We start from the raw sequence: 14,984 nt of genomic DNA, 5'->3' as shown, positions 1-14,984 counted from the left end.
AAAACAATCCAAAATCACAGCCAATCAGAAGAGCGTGTGGGCGGAGTCTCTCTGTAAGCGCACTGCACTCGCAACCAAATCCATTCAAAATCACAGCCAATCAGAAGAGCGTGTGGGCGGAGTCTCTCTGTAAGCGCACTGCACTCGCAACCAAAACAATCCAAAATCACAGCCAATCAGAAGAGCATGTGGGCGGAGTCTCTGCAAGCGCACTGCACTCGCAAACAAATCGATCCAAAATCACATCCAATCAGAAGAGCGTAGGGCTGGACAATAATTCAATATCAATATATATCGCGATATAATTTTTTTCGATAACGATGATATGATTTTTAAACACATTTCCGGTATTTCGATATATAACGTTACATTACAACATTTCTCACTTACTTGAGGCGCAGCCGTTAGAAAGAGCAGAACGCGATTGGCTATTTGCGTGATGACGTACACCACAGAGAAACGCTGCCATCAGCGTATCTATTAGTTAATATGGTTTGTTTAAAATAGCAACGTGGAAAACAGACAGAGTTCAGATAATGTATGTTTCAGTCGATGGATGCACAAAACGTTACAACAACGATAATCAGAAAGCGTGGACAAAACAGTTTACAAAGAGTGACTGTTAACTGCGAGTGCCGTATGCTCTAATGTCCATTTACGCCGTCATCACCCGGGTGTTGATAGCGCGCGAGCGCAGGTGAGACCTGAACAGCACACGATGCTATCTGTGTTTAAACTAACTCATTTAAGCCTTGCTGATTTAAACCTTCAAGAACAAGACACGCAAGAGAACTCGCACGCGCTGTGAGAAGATTTGTGTGCGCTCATGCGACGCGCGCACACGCTTATTTCAGTCAGCGCGCAAATACTGAGTTCTCTTTCACGTCTTGCGCTTCGGCGGACAAATTCATACAAAAATTAAGTCAACATGCCCGTCTTGGCGAGTATCCTAGCAAACATAGTCGGTTATGTCTTAAGTGAACGTATAACAGTCGAGAAAGACATCGCATGTGTAACAGTATATGTAGCTACTGGATCGTGCATGTCTTAAAAGGGAAAAAAATATTCCTGCTGCCTGTTTTTAATGTTAAATCAAACAAGAAATAACAAAGAAATCACTCACTGCTCTTGACTGAATAGTTTTTGTAACTTCAATAATGATTAATACTATTTATTTTATACAGTAAAGATAATATGCAGTGTTATTTTATATTTGATTACTTTATCCATTCTGTACCTGAAAACTGCTGTTAGATACCTGAAAACCTGAAAAGCACTGTTTATTTTATTTGAATATTTGCTTTATTGTACTTATTTGTGATGTATTTATTTGCTTGTAGTTTGATCGTTTGTTCTTATTTTCTTTATTTTTATTTGACAGTAGTCTTATTTTTAGGGTCACGGTTTCGGTACGTGCTAATAGCACATACCGAACTGTACCAAAACCGTGACCCTAAAACCGTGATACGAACCGAACCGTGAGCAATTTGAACCATTGCACCCCTAGTGTCATCAACACTCAACAATGTTCCTGCCCCAGCAATGTGTTTTTGTTGTTTCTCACTGTTTTTTTTTCTGTTTTTACTTTTCACAATCTTTATCTTGGCTGAAGCACTTTTGTTTTAATCTATATTAAGGATAATAAAATCAGCCTACTTTATAGTTTAATGGTAAAGATATTAATATTACAAAAGTGAGTGAGTCTTATGTTTATTTTTTATGTTTGTATGAAGGCTAAATACAAATAAAAGCTGAACATACATTTATTTGTACTGTTTTTATTTCTTAAATATTATATAGTTTTATAGGAAGAGATTTCATAGATTTGGCAAATTCATTTTTCAGACGTTGTGGCCGTTCTTGGCAGTTTTTCTGAGGCTATTATATAGTTCATATCGATATCGGAATTATATCGTATCGACCGAAATTAAGAATTATATCGTGATATAAATTTTGGCCATATCGTCCAGCCCTAGAAGAGCGTGTGGGCGGAGTCTCTCTGTAAGCGCACTGCACTCGCAACCAAAACAATCCAAAATCACATCCAATCAGAAGAGCGTGTGGGCGGAGTCTCTGTAAGCGCACTGCACTCGCAACCAAATCCATTCAAAATCACAGCCAATCAGAAGAGCGTGTGGGCGGAGTCTCTGCAAGCGCACTGCACTCGCAAACAAATCGATCCAAAATCACATCCAATCAGAAGAGCGTGTGGGCGGAGTCTCTCTGCAAGCGCACTGCACTCGCAAACAAATCGATCCAAAATCACATCCAATCAGAAGAGCGTGTGGGAGGAGTCTCTCTGTAATCGCACTGCACTCGCAACCAAAACAATCCAAAATCACATCCAATCAGAAGAGCGTGTGGGCGGAGTCTCTGTAAGCGCACTGCACTCGCAACCAAATCCATTCAAAATCACAGCCAATCAGAAGAGCGTGTGGGCGGAGTCTCTCTGCAAGCGCACTGCACTCGAAACCAAAACGATCCAAAATCACAGCCAATCAGAAGAGCGTGTGGGCGGAGTCTCTGTAAGCGCACTGCACTCGCAACCAAATCCATTCAAAATCACAGCCAATCAGAAGAGCGTGTGGGCGGAGTCTCTCTGCAAGCGCACTGCACTCGAAACCAAAACGATCCAAAATCACAGCCAATCAGAAGAGCGTGTGGGCGGAGTCTCTGTAAGCGCACTGCACTCGCAACCAAATCCATTCAAAATCACAGCCAATCAGAAGAGCGTGTGGGCGGAGTCTCTGTAAGCGCACTGCACTCGCAACCAAAACAATCCAAAATCACAGCCAATCAGAAGAGCGTGTGGGCGGAGTCTCTGTAAGCGCACTGCACTCGCAACCAAATCCATTCAAAATCACAGCCAATCAGAAGAGCGTGTGGGCGGAGTCTCTCTGTAAGCGCACTGCACTCGCAACCAAATGAAAAAGTGTATATTGTTTTTCCAGCTGCGACATCACAGAAATAGAATGTTAGAATCCTAAAGTAGAATCAACTCTTATCGCCGTTAGGACAAAAACTCTGATCAACATGGAAAGACATATCGCGGCATCAAAACGCATCTGGTTAGGACACAGCGTTAAACATGTATTAGCACAGTAAACAAAGATCATTAGTGAATGTTTGTGATTGTTCTTACCTGAAATATAGTGTACATCATCACCGTTAACGGCCTGTTGCCTGAAAACTCTGTGACTTTAAAAACATTAAGGCCCCATTTGTTTATGTCCTCCAGTTCCTGAAACAAAGCAGCAGATCATTAGATGGTGCTGTGGTGTGTGTCATGCCACTAAACTAAATTACTAATTGGTTTCATAATTGATGAACTCTGCAACATCAACACTGAACTGAGAATCAACACTGAACCGACTTGAGCTGAATAATGACACTATTGTCTTCTGTAGAGCTGCTTTATACAGTAGTTTGCAACTTTGTAATGCAACTGAATTGAATCAACAGGACCAAATTAAGCTAAAAAATGACACTATTGTCTTCTGTAGAGATGCTTTATCGTTTGCACCATAACTAATAAACATTGCAACATTGACAATGTTACTGAACTGAATCAACACTACTGAATTAAGCTGAAAAATGACACTATTGTATTTTAAGAGCTGCTTTACAGCTGAAATACAGCACTACTGTAGCCCCTTGAACTGCCCGCTCTAAGCGGGACTCGAAACCCGGCCCGTCCGCATGGGAGGCGGGTGCTTTAACAAGGAGGCTAAAGACCACGGTCCATTACATCTAAATAAATGTGACTTGACTAAACCCATTTGCAAAATGCATTAAAAAAATACATGTTGGTTTGGCTTTCATAACAGCCACACAATGTTCTGGAATGATCCGGGAGTCGTTTTTAAAAATAACCAGTGAATTTGAGGAAATTGATCCGAATAACCTGCTGAAAAGAGCGGCGTATGTTGTGTTTTTAATGCATTCATCAATCAGCGTGTTGATGAACACTAGCAAAATGCCGGTCGACAACCTTCCTGTTGAACAGCGTGACACTAAACCAGCATGGAAACTCATGCTGGTCCAAGCTGGTCTTTTCAGCAGGGCACAAAACCTTTCCAATTCCACGTAATCCGTCCACGTCATCCCAGTGACCTTTCATCAAGGACTACTACAGTCTGTGATCAGGTCCAATCAGGATTGAATTCAGATGATTGAGGTTTTGTCTGAGTTTGAAGTGCTTGAAGGAGCTCTCCAACACAAAAAAGCCTGCCTGACGTCCCTGTCACTCACCTTGGCTAAGGAGTCTTCCGTATCCGTCTTGACTCCGAAGCGAGGGATGTTGGAATTGGTGAGGCTGGTGCTGTGCATGAGTTTTTTCACCCCGCTGATCTGACACATGGGCTTTTTCTTTTTCTCCTTCTCCTTCTGCGTCTGCGGAGTGGGCATCTCCACATCGTGCTGTTTGTCTGGAGGAGAGAGCGCGAACGTCACAAAAACTCACGATAACACTGACACGCCGACTGCATTGATGTTTTTGTGATTGATGGTTTACCTAAAAATGTGTTGGAGATGTACTCTGAGACCTGGTTACCAGATCTGCTCATCTCAGACAGGTGGGTTAACTCCCTGTTCAGCATCCGCTTGAACTAGATAGACAGACAGATAGATATGATTTATGATTAGGTGACACATAGACAATAAATAAATTAATCAACTGAATTTTAAAATCAATCAGCTGTAACCTTCTACTCTAATCAGTGTGAGAACAGACTGTTCTTAAATACACCCTTAAATAAAAACCTAAAAACAACAGCAGCAACACACACACACACACATATATATAATTTTTTTAAATAATTTTGCAATGCAAAAACATCTATAAAATGAAATAATAATAAATATATGAAAATAATTGTGCATTGCAAAAAAACATTCACTTTCTAAAAATGTCTGATATATATATATATATAATGAAATAATAATAAATATATAATTTTATATATAAAAAAATATATATAATTCTGCAATTCATTTTTTTTTCTACATTTTTAAAATTATATTGCCTATATATATATATATATAAAACGTGAAATAATATTAATATATTAAATAATATAATAATTTTTTTAAATAATTTTGCAATGCAAAAACTTTCTAAAAATGCTTGCTATATATATATATATATATATATATATATAAATAAATATATGAAAAAAAATTCAATGCAAAAACATTCAAATATTCTAAATTGCTATATATATAAATTAAATAATAATAATAATAATTAATATATAATTTTGCAATGTAAAAACTTTCTAAAATGTTTGCTATATATATATATATATATATATATATATATATATATATATATATATATATATATATATATATATATAAATAATAAATAAATAAATATATGAAAAAAAAATCAATGCAAAAACATTCAAATATTCTAAATTGCTATATATAAAAATGAAATAATGATAATAATAATAATTAATATATGAAAAAATTTTGCAATGCAAAAACATTCTAAATTCAATCTAATTAATTTCCTTAATACAAATTCGTTTTTTTCCCTTGTAATTGTCACACAAATTTGGCATACCTAAAAATACTTTAATCTGTATCTGCAAGTCTTACATTACAAATGCACTGATTTTCAACATCACACCATCAACACTGAATATATCTGCGTATGGCAGTTTAGCAAAGACCCACCTAAAGCCTTCAAAACTCATCACACAAAAATCGAGAAACTCGTTTTTTCTCACGCTGTACAGACACTGTCCTGTTTGGATCATTGCATAAAATATTAATCTCTGCTAATTTACATGTAATTTACAAGTGGCGTACCGCACTTATTTGAATACATCAATTCATGACGACATAAAACCCACAACTAAAGAACGAAGGTAAATGCAGACAGCCCAAATTGATTGTTTTGTTCACGTTTTGCTACTTTACAACCTCTATATTTGTCCAAGCCTACAGATTCATAAATCCATATTCAGAAAAACCATACCTTTATATATCCCCACGACACTGAGCGTAAATAATTCGCTTCAGGCATCTTCACTAAAGCTCCAAATGCACACAAAAGCAAGAAATGAACCGCTCCTAGATCCTTCAGACAAGGCGACGCAAACACTTCTGCAGTCTCAGTCTCAGAACTGCATGTGTGGATCAGGTGGAGGTGTGATGGAGGTGCGGAGGCTGGCAGACATGGCTCGGCTAGGCGAGGAAGACGCTGTGCTGCTCGACACCTTCCAAATATGGGACTGCTTGTATAATGGATGCTGCTCGTGCCCCTCCACACAGCCAATCACGGCTCATTACTGAGAGGGAGAGATGGGGGCAGGAGCGCCGTCACCCGCTGATGGAGGACGCAGGCCTTGGAGAACAACACGGATTTCACAGCTCACCTTGTACCTGGTATAATCATGAGCGGCGGTGTGCTCGGCTGACTCATCAGAGGAGTGGATCTGCTCATGTGATCTCTTCAAGTATTGATAGAAAGATTGATATAATTTGGTCCTTGTAAAATATTTGGCTGCTATTATCGGCACTGACCAATCAGAAGCGGGAGCTTCCACTTGCATCAGAGCAAACTTTTTTTTTCTCTTTTTTTTTTTTCGCCAAGCACTTTGAGAAAAAATTGTGTAATATTGTATGACAGCTTTTCAATGATAACTTTAAAAATTAAAAATTTAAATTTAATATATTTTTTATTTAATATATTTAATTAATATGTTTTTCAAATATAAACCACATTAGATAATTTATAATTAAAATAAAAATAATAAATTTAAAATATAATAGGTACAATCAAAAATAAATGAATAGAATAAAAATAAACAAATGAATAAAAAAATATTCAACTTGTTATTAAACTGGGCTTTAAAAAAATATGCATAAAATAGTATTGCAGTGTTTTGATAACAATGATAATGATAACACTAAAAAATAAATATTTATATTTTATTACTTTTTAAGATAATTAATACTTTCAAATATCAAAAAATTCAAATAATTTATAATTAAATATTATATATGTATATATAATATTTTTTATAATTAAAATAAAATAAATTAATACATTTTAGAATTGAAAATAAATAAAATATATAAATAGAATAAAAAGTATTAACTTTTTATCAAACTGATATTAAGTATTAAACTGGACTTTAAAAATATATACATAATAAAATTGTATGGCAGCACTCGATATGATAACATTACAAATATGTATATATTTTTTATTTAATATATTTAATTATAATTTCTATCAAATATAAAAAAATACAAAAAATTGAATACATTCAAAATATAATATCTACAATTGAAAAGAAAATAAGTAAATAGAATAAAAATAAAAAGTATTAAGTGTTAAGATGTTAGAAAAATACCATAACGAACATGATAATGTTCATAAATAAAATATATTATTATTATTATTTATATTTTATTATTTTGTAATATATTTAATTAACACTTCTTTCAAATGTCAAAAATTCAAAATAAATTCATGAATTATAATAAAATAAAAACAAATTAATACATTTAAAATATAATATGTATAATTGAAAAAAATAATAATAATAATTCACTGAACGTATAAATAATAGATATTTTTATGATCAATTTCTAGATGAATAAAAGAAAAAATAAAATAATGTTTTCATCTCACATACTAAAATAATTTTATTTAAAATAACTATCATATGTATATATTCGTCAACACTGGCCATTGAAAAACTGCCATTACACCAAAGCAGGGCCTGGTTGTTGGGATGTTCGTGAAGACATGTACAATTAATTTCAAATCCATGATAGTCAAAAAGAGGAAGTAGTTAAACTTCTCAGACTGTAATCTTGTATAAGTGTAAATACTGACATGCTGATAAACAGACTCTAAACAAAGGCCAATCAGAAGTGCTCGTCTCTGATGACACTTGCTACCTGGAGAAGGAGATCTGGAAATAAAACAAACATGTCTGGAATAATACGGCAGCATTCATATGGAGATATCCACCCCCGTCCGAGCAAAACCCGAGGCTTTCATGTGGCCAGGGCTGAAGTTCTCATTTGAAAAACAAATGGAGAGATCAGTGGCTCTTTTATGGAAGCAATAGCCATTGGCTGGATTTGTTTGTGGCTGATTTGAATATGAACCTGAAGCCCGAACTATTTGGCATCGATGCTGTATTATCAGGAGAAATATGAGGCCTCTGCGGTGGCGTATTACGTCAAAGCATTTCTTTATGCAAAGAGAGATATTATGTGGTTCAGTATAAACAAGGAAATAAAGCTTGAGAGAATCCTTGTGCGTGTCGATTTATTATTGTTTGTTGTATAACCAAGAACTCCCTAAATGACATTTTAGAGTCAGAATACATTATATTTTCGCTGGTTGCACACAATCGATAGCTGTTTTTATGTGCATTTTGGGATATTGCATAAAACAACGATAGATGGAAATAGGAAGATGAGCCTAAATTCAAAAATGTGCATAAAAAATGTATGCACTCAATTGAGGTGGATACATTTATTATCCGATAAGAAGACTTAAACTACACATTTCCAGAATGAAAGCATTTGATGCACAACAAAAATCGACTGGATAACTGAATGAACCAGTGGACCAATCGCATCACAGCATCTCAAACACAAGAGAACATGACAGTGTTTGTTGAGTTTCATCTGCATCTGAAAAAGATCCATTTTTATTACTGATATTTTTAGTGCCAATTTCCCAGGAAGTGACGGTTTTGTTCAACACACGGAGTGGAACGCTGCTTTATTCGTGAATGTTTTATGTAATATTCCAATTTTTAAATCCGCAACTTTGGATGGAAACATAGCTAGTGATGTCTGGTTGATGACTTCTCTGATTCATAAAATTTTTTTTTAAAAAAAAACCTGATTCATAAACTCACATATTATCATTTTGAATCTGATCAGATTTAGAATTTGTTTATAAGCTGTTATATTATATGCACTATTTGTTGTGATATTTTTTGTTGCCAAATAGTAATTTTAATGAATAAATATTTATAAAATATAAAATAAAATACTTCATTCTTTATTGAAACATTTAATGAAACATTTCATTTAATTTATTATTTTTTATTTAAAATATTTAATTTTAATGTCTTTCATAAATAAAAATAAATAAAAGCATTAATTAAAATAAAATAAAAATAATTATATACATTTAAAATATAATATGTACAATAAATAAATAAACAAAAAAAAATTAAAAAGTATTAAATACACTGTACTTTAAATAATATATATATATATATAAAAAAAAACATATATATATATATATATATATATATATTAAAACTATTTTAATTTAGGAAAATTACATTTTTAGGATCAATTTATAGATGAATAAAACATCTCAGATAATAAAATAATCATCATATTTATATAGAATAATATATAATGTCAGGCAGTTTTGAGTCCTTTGTTTATGGAGCTGTTTTTGCATTATTTGTTAATGTTAATAAATGTTTTTGTTTTTTTAGCCAAATAATAATTTGTAAAATAAATTTGTACAATTTCAATAAATAAATACATTTTATAAATATCAAATAAAATATTTCATTCTTTGTGTGTGCATATATATATATATATATATATATATATATATATATATATATATATATATATATATATATATATAAAATTTGACTTTAAATTAAAATATATAATTAAATATTATATATAATAATATTTATAATTAAAATAAAATAAAGAATACATTAAAAATATAATATGTAAAAATATACATAATAAAATTGTATGGCAGTGTTTCAATGATAACATTAAAAGATAAAATATGTATATTTTATTTAATATATTTAATTAATACTTCTTCCAAATATATAAAAATTCAAAAACAAAATAAAATAAAAAATTATTGAATATATTCAATTATAATATTTTAATTATAATATGAATTATATTATATTATGAATAATACATTACTATGAATATCAATAATGATATGATTAATAAAATAATTGAAATATAATATGTAATGTATATATATATATATATATATATATATATATATATATATATATATATATGTGTGTTTTGGGGTTGGATTTCCAGCAAAAATAACTTCTTGAAATTGTACATGTTGGTCATGTTGCCCACAATAGCCATGAAGCATAATAAACAAAGGTGAAACAGGATCCTGTAAGAAACACTGCCGTACAGTACAGCAGATTCGGATTAATTATAGACTAGTGCTAACTCGAGGGAGTGTGGTCGTGCCGTAGGAAGAGTCTGGCTGCAGGTCGAGGCCGGTGTCACGCTGATGGAAACGTCATACGGAACAAGGGGGAAAACCTCTGACCACACCCCAAAATCTGCCGGCAGCTCTTTCACGCTCATCATCAGAAAGGCAACTCTATTTCTGGAGATCTAATTATCGCCACGTCAAGTTTTATTGTGAACATGCACACTCATAATAACACACATCTGACGGATACTAAATGCATCCTGGAACTGGATGAACTCGCATCTAAAGTGCACAAAGCCCGAATCTGATGAACTCTTATTGGTGCAGGTTTTGTATTGGTAGCGTGTTGAACACATTAAGCGTCTGTTCTGCTCGTATAAAGGCTGTACTGCGATGCAAGAGGGCTGTTAGTACTCTTTAGTGAGGGAAACAGACTGCTGTGGTTTTCTGTGAAGTAGTCTGGTGAATTCAGGCTGGATCTGAGGCCGGGCCTCGTGTGGCTTTGATTAAAGCCGTCGGCGGACTCTTTGAGTATCGTTCAACGTTTCGTGCTTCGCGGTCGCCGCTTCAGAGAGGACCAATGGGACGCCGAAGGCTTTACCACAGCGCGCGTGCAGGATCCAAATCATCAAGAAACCCACTGGCCACAGATGCCCCCTCCCCAACCCATACATCTCATTTTCCTCCAGTCTTTCTTGGTTTGGGGTCTCTGCGCCCCAGCACTGGGTGTGGTGTTTGAGGAGGATTCATGAAGGGAAGCTGGTAACTCCAATGGGATGTCTTTAACTTAGTAGAAACATAAACATATACCAGTCAAAAGTTTGGAAAAATTTATATTTTTTAAATCTTTTGTAACAATATACACACATTTGTTTTTTTGTTTTTTTGAAAGAAATTAATACTTTTATTCAGCAAGGATGTGTTAAATTGATAAAAAGTGATAGTAAAGAGTTATATTGTTAGAAAAGATTTCTATTTTGAATAAAATGCTGTTATTATTTTACCTTTTATTCATCAAAGAATACTGAAAAAAGTATCAAGGGTTATCAAAAAATGTTATAAATCAGCATATTAGAATGATTTCTGAAGGATCATGTGACACTGAAGACTGGAGTGAAAATTCTGCTTTGCAACAGTGAAATAAATGATATTTTAAAATATATTCAAATAGAAAACAATTATTTTAAATAGTAATAATATGTCACAATATTACAGTTTTTTCTGTATTTTTGACCAAAAGAGACTTCTTTCAAAATCATTAAAAATAGTAATGTGTCCAAACTTTTGACTGGTATATATATATATGAAGAGTTTGGTTCGAAAATGCGATAAACACCATTTAAAAACAGTTTTTTAAGACAAGTTTTTTTAAAAAAACAGCTAGTTAAGACAGTATTGGCTGTGACTCAATGACAAATGCTAGACTGAGACACTCTTTTCTGCTCTTCAAATGCATAAAACATTAGCCTTTATATTTATAAAGAGTTTGTAGAGTAAAGAAAACGCCGTACTTATTCAAACAAACACTTCTTTATTTACCATTGCATTGCAAACAAGCAGAGATGTTACAATCACTTCATTCACGATTGAGTTTGGCAGACAGTTTGAGGAGTTATATATCTCTTTTTAATATGTTTCATTGGTTTAATAATTGCAAAACCCATGTAAAAAGTGACCAATAGTAATGATTTATGAAAATAATTAAAATGACATCTCTGCTTGTTTGCAATGCAATGCATATATTTTATGATCGCTCAGTAAAGTAACAGCAGACCGGTTCTCAACGACACATGACTGGAGGAATCATTCACGTCTGGAGCACAAACAGTGTGGCATGAGTTTAATTCTTAAGGTTAGGGGTTTGCTTAAATCCATAAAATCCTCTAAACCTGAGCCACAGTTATGGGATTATGGGATTAGTTAGTTGTTGATGTTGGATTTATTGTTTTCATAGTCCATAGAGATAGAGTCTGATTCTGTATATCTCTAAATAAATACTGATACCACTACAAGAGTACTTTCATTTGTTACATATTAGAATCATTCGACGCAAAATATGTTATGCAATAAAGTTCTTCTAAGCAACGAGAGATCAGATAACACACTTAAATTTGCATTTGATGCGCTGTTATAGAGCCCAGTTCATTTCTGAGCAACGGCTTCATTTGCATCATATTATGATGATCAAGTGCATGAGGCGTTTTGCATTCGCTCTCACAACCCAGCCCTCCTTCACGGCCCCTCAGTCTCTCCCGCCTGTTTTATGGTTTGTTTTTGAACGTACTGAGCACGCTCCGGAATCACCGGCATAGGCCTGCCACGCTGCATACTGATGAACAGAATACCTACAGTACACACACAGCAACAACATGCCCTCCCTGTCACAGCGCAGACAAACAGGCTTGTGCAGGATCCCACATGCTTGCAGTCGCCATGGCAACGCAGACAAATTGAGCCCTGCAGTGGGCTCAGACGCAGCGCAGACGACGTGCACGCACCACATTCGGCACAAAGACACCCAGCCGAAAGGTTAATGAGGACCACTAGCAAACATTACGGCATCTTAGCAGCTCTCTGCCTGAACACGCTTATATTGGCCTGAAATGTTCAAGCACGTGTTGATGAATATGAGGACAGTCTGGTAGTGCATATCATACCCTGTCTGCTGTGTGTGAACATTAAACTCTCATATATGCTGTAAAGACGCTATGATTTCATGCCCAGGCTAGTTTAAACACGCAGCGTCTCATTCTATATCAGCGGTGAGCTTTGTGACACTGTGGACAAGCATACCATACATCCATCCAATGATATACAGCTTTGTTCGATTGCTGTTAAATAGTTTTTATATAATAAAATGTGTGTACACACCCACACACACATATATATATATAGTGTTTGTAGTGTAAAGAAAATGCTGTACTTATTTACCATTGCATTGCAAACAAGCAGAGATGTGAGATGTTACAAACACTTAATTTGAGGTTTTTAATATGTTTCATTGGCTTTGCAATTATATGTATATATATATATATATATATATATATATCTCTGCTTGCATATATATATATATATATATATATATATATATATATATATATATATATATATATATATATATATATATATATATATATATGCACACACACACAGCGCTGTTCAAAAAGTTTGGGATCGGTATTATATATTTTGTTAGTGGTGTCTGCAAAGGCAAGAATCACAATTACTACTTAGCATTAGGAATTTTTCAAAACTTTGTTTACTTTATAGGTGAAAAACTGACCTTGGGTCAGGAAGCAACAACACAGCAAGTTTAAAGAAGGCTAGTGACTGACCTAAGACCAGTTCTCGAAAGAGTGTTTCCTGTCTATTCAGCAATAAAAGCTGATGGTGTTACAGTGAGGTTATATAGTCAGGTGTCACTGTAAACAGTTTGCATAATGCCCGCAGATGCTGGTGGGAAATCACAATAGTTAGCAGGATCAAATTATAGTTATAAAAATATTTACACGTAAACATTGTCTCATATGTCTCATCCAGGTGGTTGAGGAGATTCCCCCTTCCATATGTAAAGCGCTTTATAAATGTCAGGAATTATTATTATTATTATTATATGGGATGTTTCAAATGTGTTTAAATTTCATTGCATGTCTCCAACAAGATAATGATAGTACTGCATCTTTTATGCATATAATTTAAAATGTCTTTAAACTATAATATATCTATGTATATAATTAGACAGGCATCACTAATCATGATTAAACTTAGTCATGTGAACAAACCTTTAACCATAAGTATTAAACTTTCTTTTGAATGCAACCTCAAATGATCAGAATCTGCACCTGGTGTGTGATAAAAATGAGTGGAAAAATCCCACAGACCTAGATATCTAGATATTTATGACTAAGACGATGACGAGACGACACCAAGGTCATTAAAGGATAACTGTGACTATATTAACATGCAATATCTTTGACGAGACTAAAATATAGTTAAAAATAAAAACTTTACCAAAAACTCAAACAAAAAGAGGAGACAAAATATTACAGACTGCTGTACTACAAGCTTTCATGCTTGCGGTTGCCAGATGTCACAAGCTTAAATCCCCCAATCAGAGACTTTCAGTTGAAACGATATATTTTCTGACCCATGTTTTACTTAATCCTTGCAATCTGGCAACCATGTGCACACGCTCTCTCTACACAGCGGAAGAAGCGCCGCCGATAATCTGAAAACACAGATGAACATGTAAGCTGGAGTTCAGTGATCTCCATTTGAGATATTCTGCTTAAATGAAAGAGTCGCTCAGTCAGTCTCTGTTCCTTCATGAGCCGTTTGCTTTCAACCTTCTCAGCGATGAACTGTAATAAATCTAAACATGAATCTCGACTACACTCTAAAAAATTATGGGTTAAATGTTTGCCCAATGTGCTGGGTAGTTTTATTTAACCTATTGTTTAAAAAGGACTGTATGGCTGACTTAAAATGAACCCAAAATAGGTTGGAAAGTAAAAATCAGACACGTAATTACTAGAGGCAACAATAATAATCAAAAGGTGAACATTTATTAATGAGCAATTTAATAATTATTATTATTTAATTGTTATTTATTACATTTTCAAGCTATTTTGGGTTCATTTTAAGCAAGCAATACAGTCATAAACAATAGTTGAGTTAAATACAACTACCCAGCAGGTTGGGCAAACATTTAACCCAACTTGGGTTGTTTTTAAGCCAGCATTTTTGTTACAGTGTATATCGT

At 34.0% G+C, this 14,984-nt stretch overlaps 1 protein-coding gene across 7 annotated transcripts in view; it reads right to left on the bottom strand.

Annotated features, from left to right (window-relative positions):
• Positions 1-14,984, bottom strand: part of LOC137028485 (3',5'-cyclic-AMP phosphodiesterase 4D-like) — a 279,536-nt gene that overhangs the window by 13,343 nt on the left and 251,209 nt on the right. For all 7 annotated transcript variants that reach the window (XM_067397315.1, XM_067397316.1, XM_067397318.1 and 4 more), the window contains 3 exons: positions 4,514-4,607; positions 4,252-4,427; positions 3,143-3,241 (listed from right to left, as the gene is read on the bottom strand). In XM_067397315.1, coding sequence (XP_067253416.1) covers positions 3,143-3,241; positions 4,252-4,427; positions 4,514-4,607 — 369 coding nt within the window. The remainder of the gene's footprint in view (positions 1-3,142; positions 3,242-4,251; positions 4,428-4,513; positions 4,608-14,984) is intronic.

Source organism: Chanodichthys erythropterus, chromosome 10 (genome assembly GCF_024489055.1).
Source record: "Chanodichthys erythropterus isolate Z2021 chromosome 10, ASM2448905v1, whole genome shotgun sequence".
Classification (NCBI taxonomy): Eukaryota; Metazoa; Chordata; class Actinopteri; order Cypriniformes; family Xenocyprididae; genus Chanodichthys; species Chanodichthys erythropterus.
This window is presented reverse-complemented; position numbering and strand designations above follow the sequence as displayed.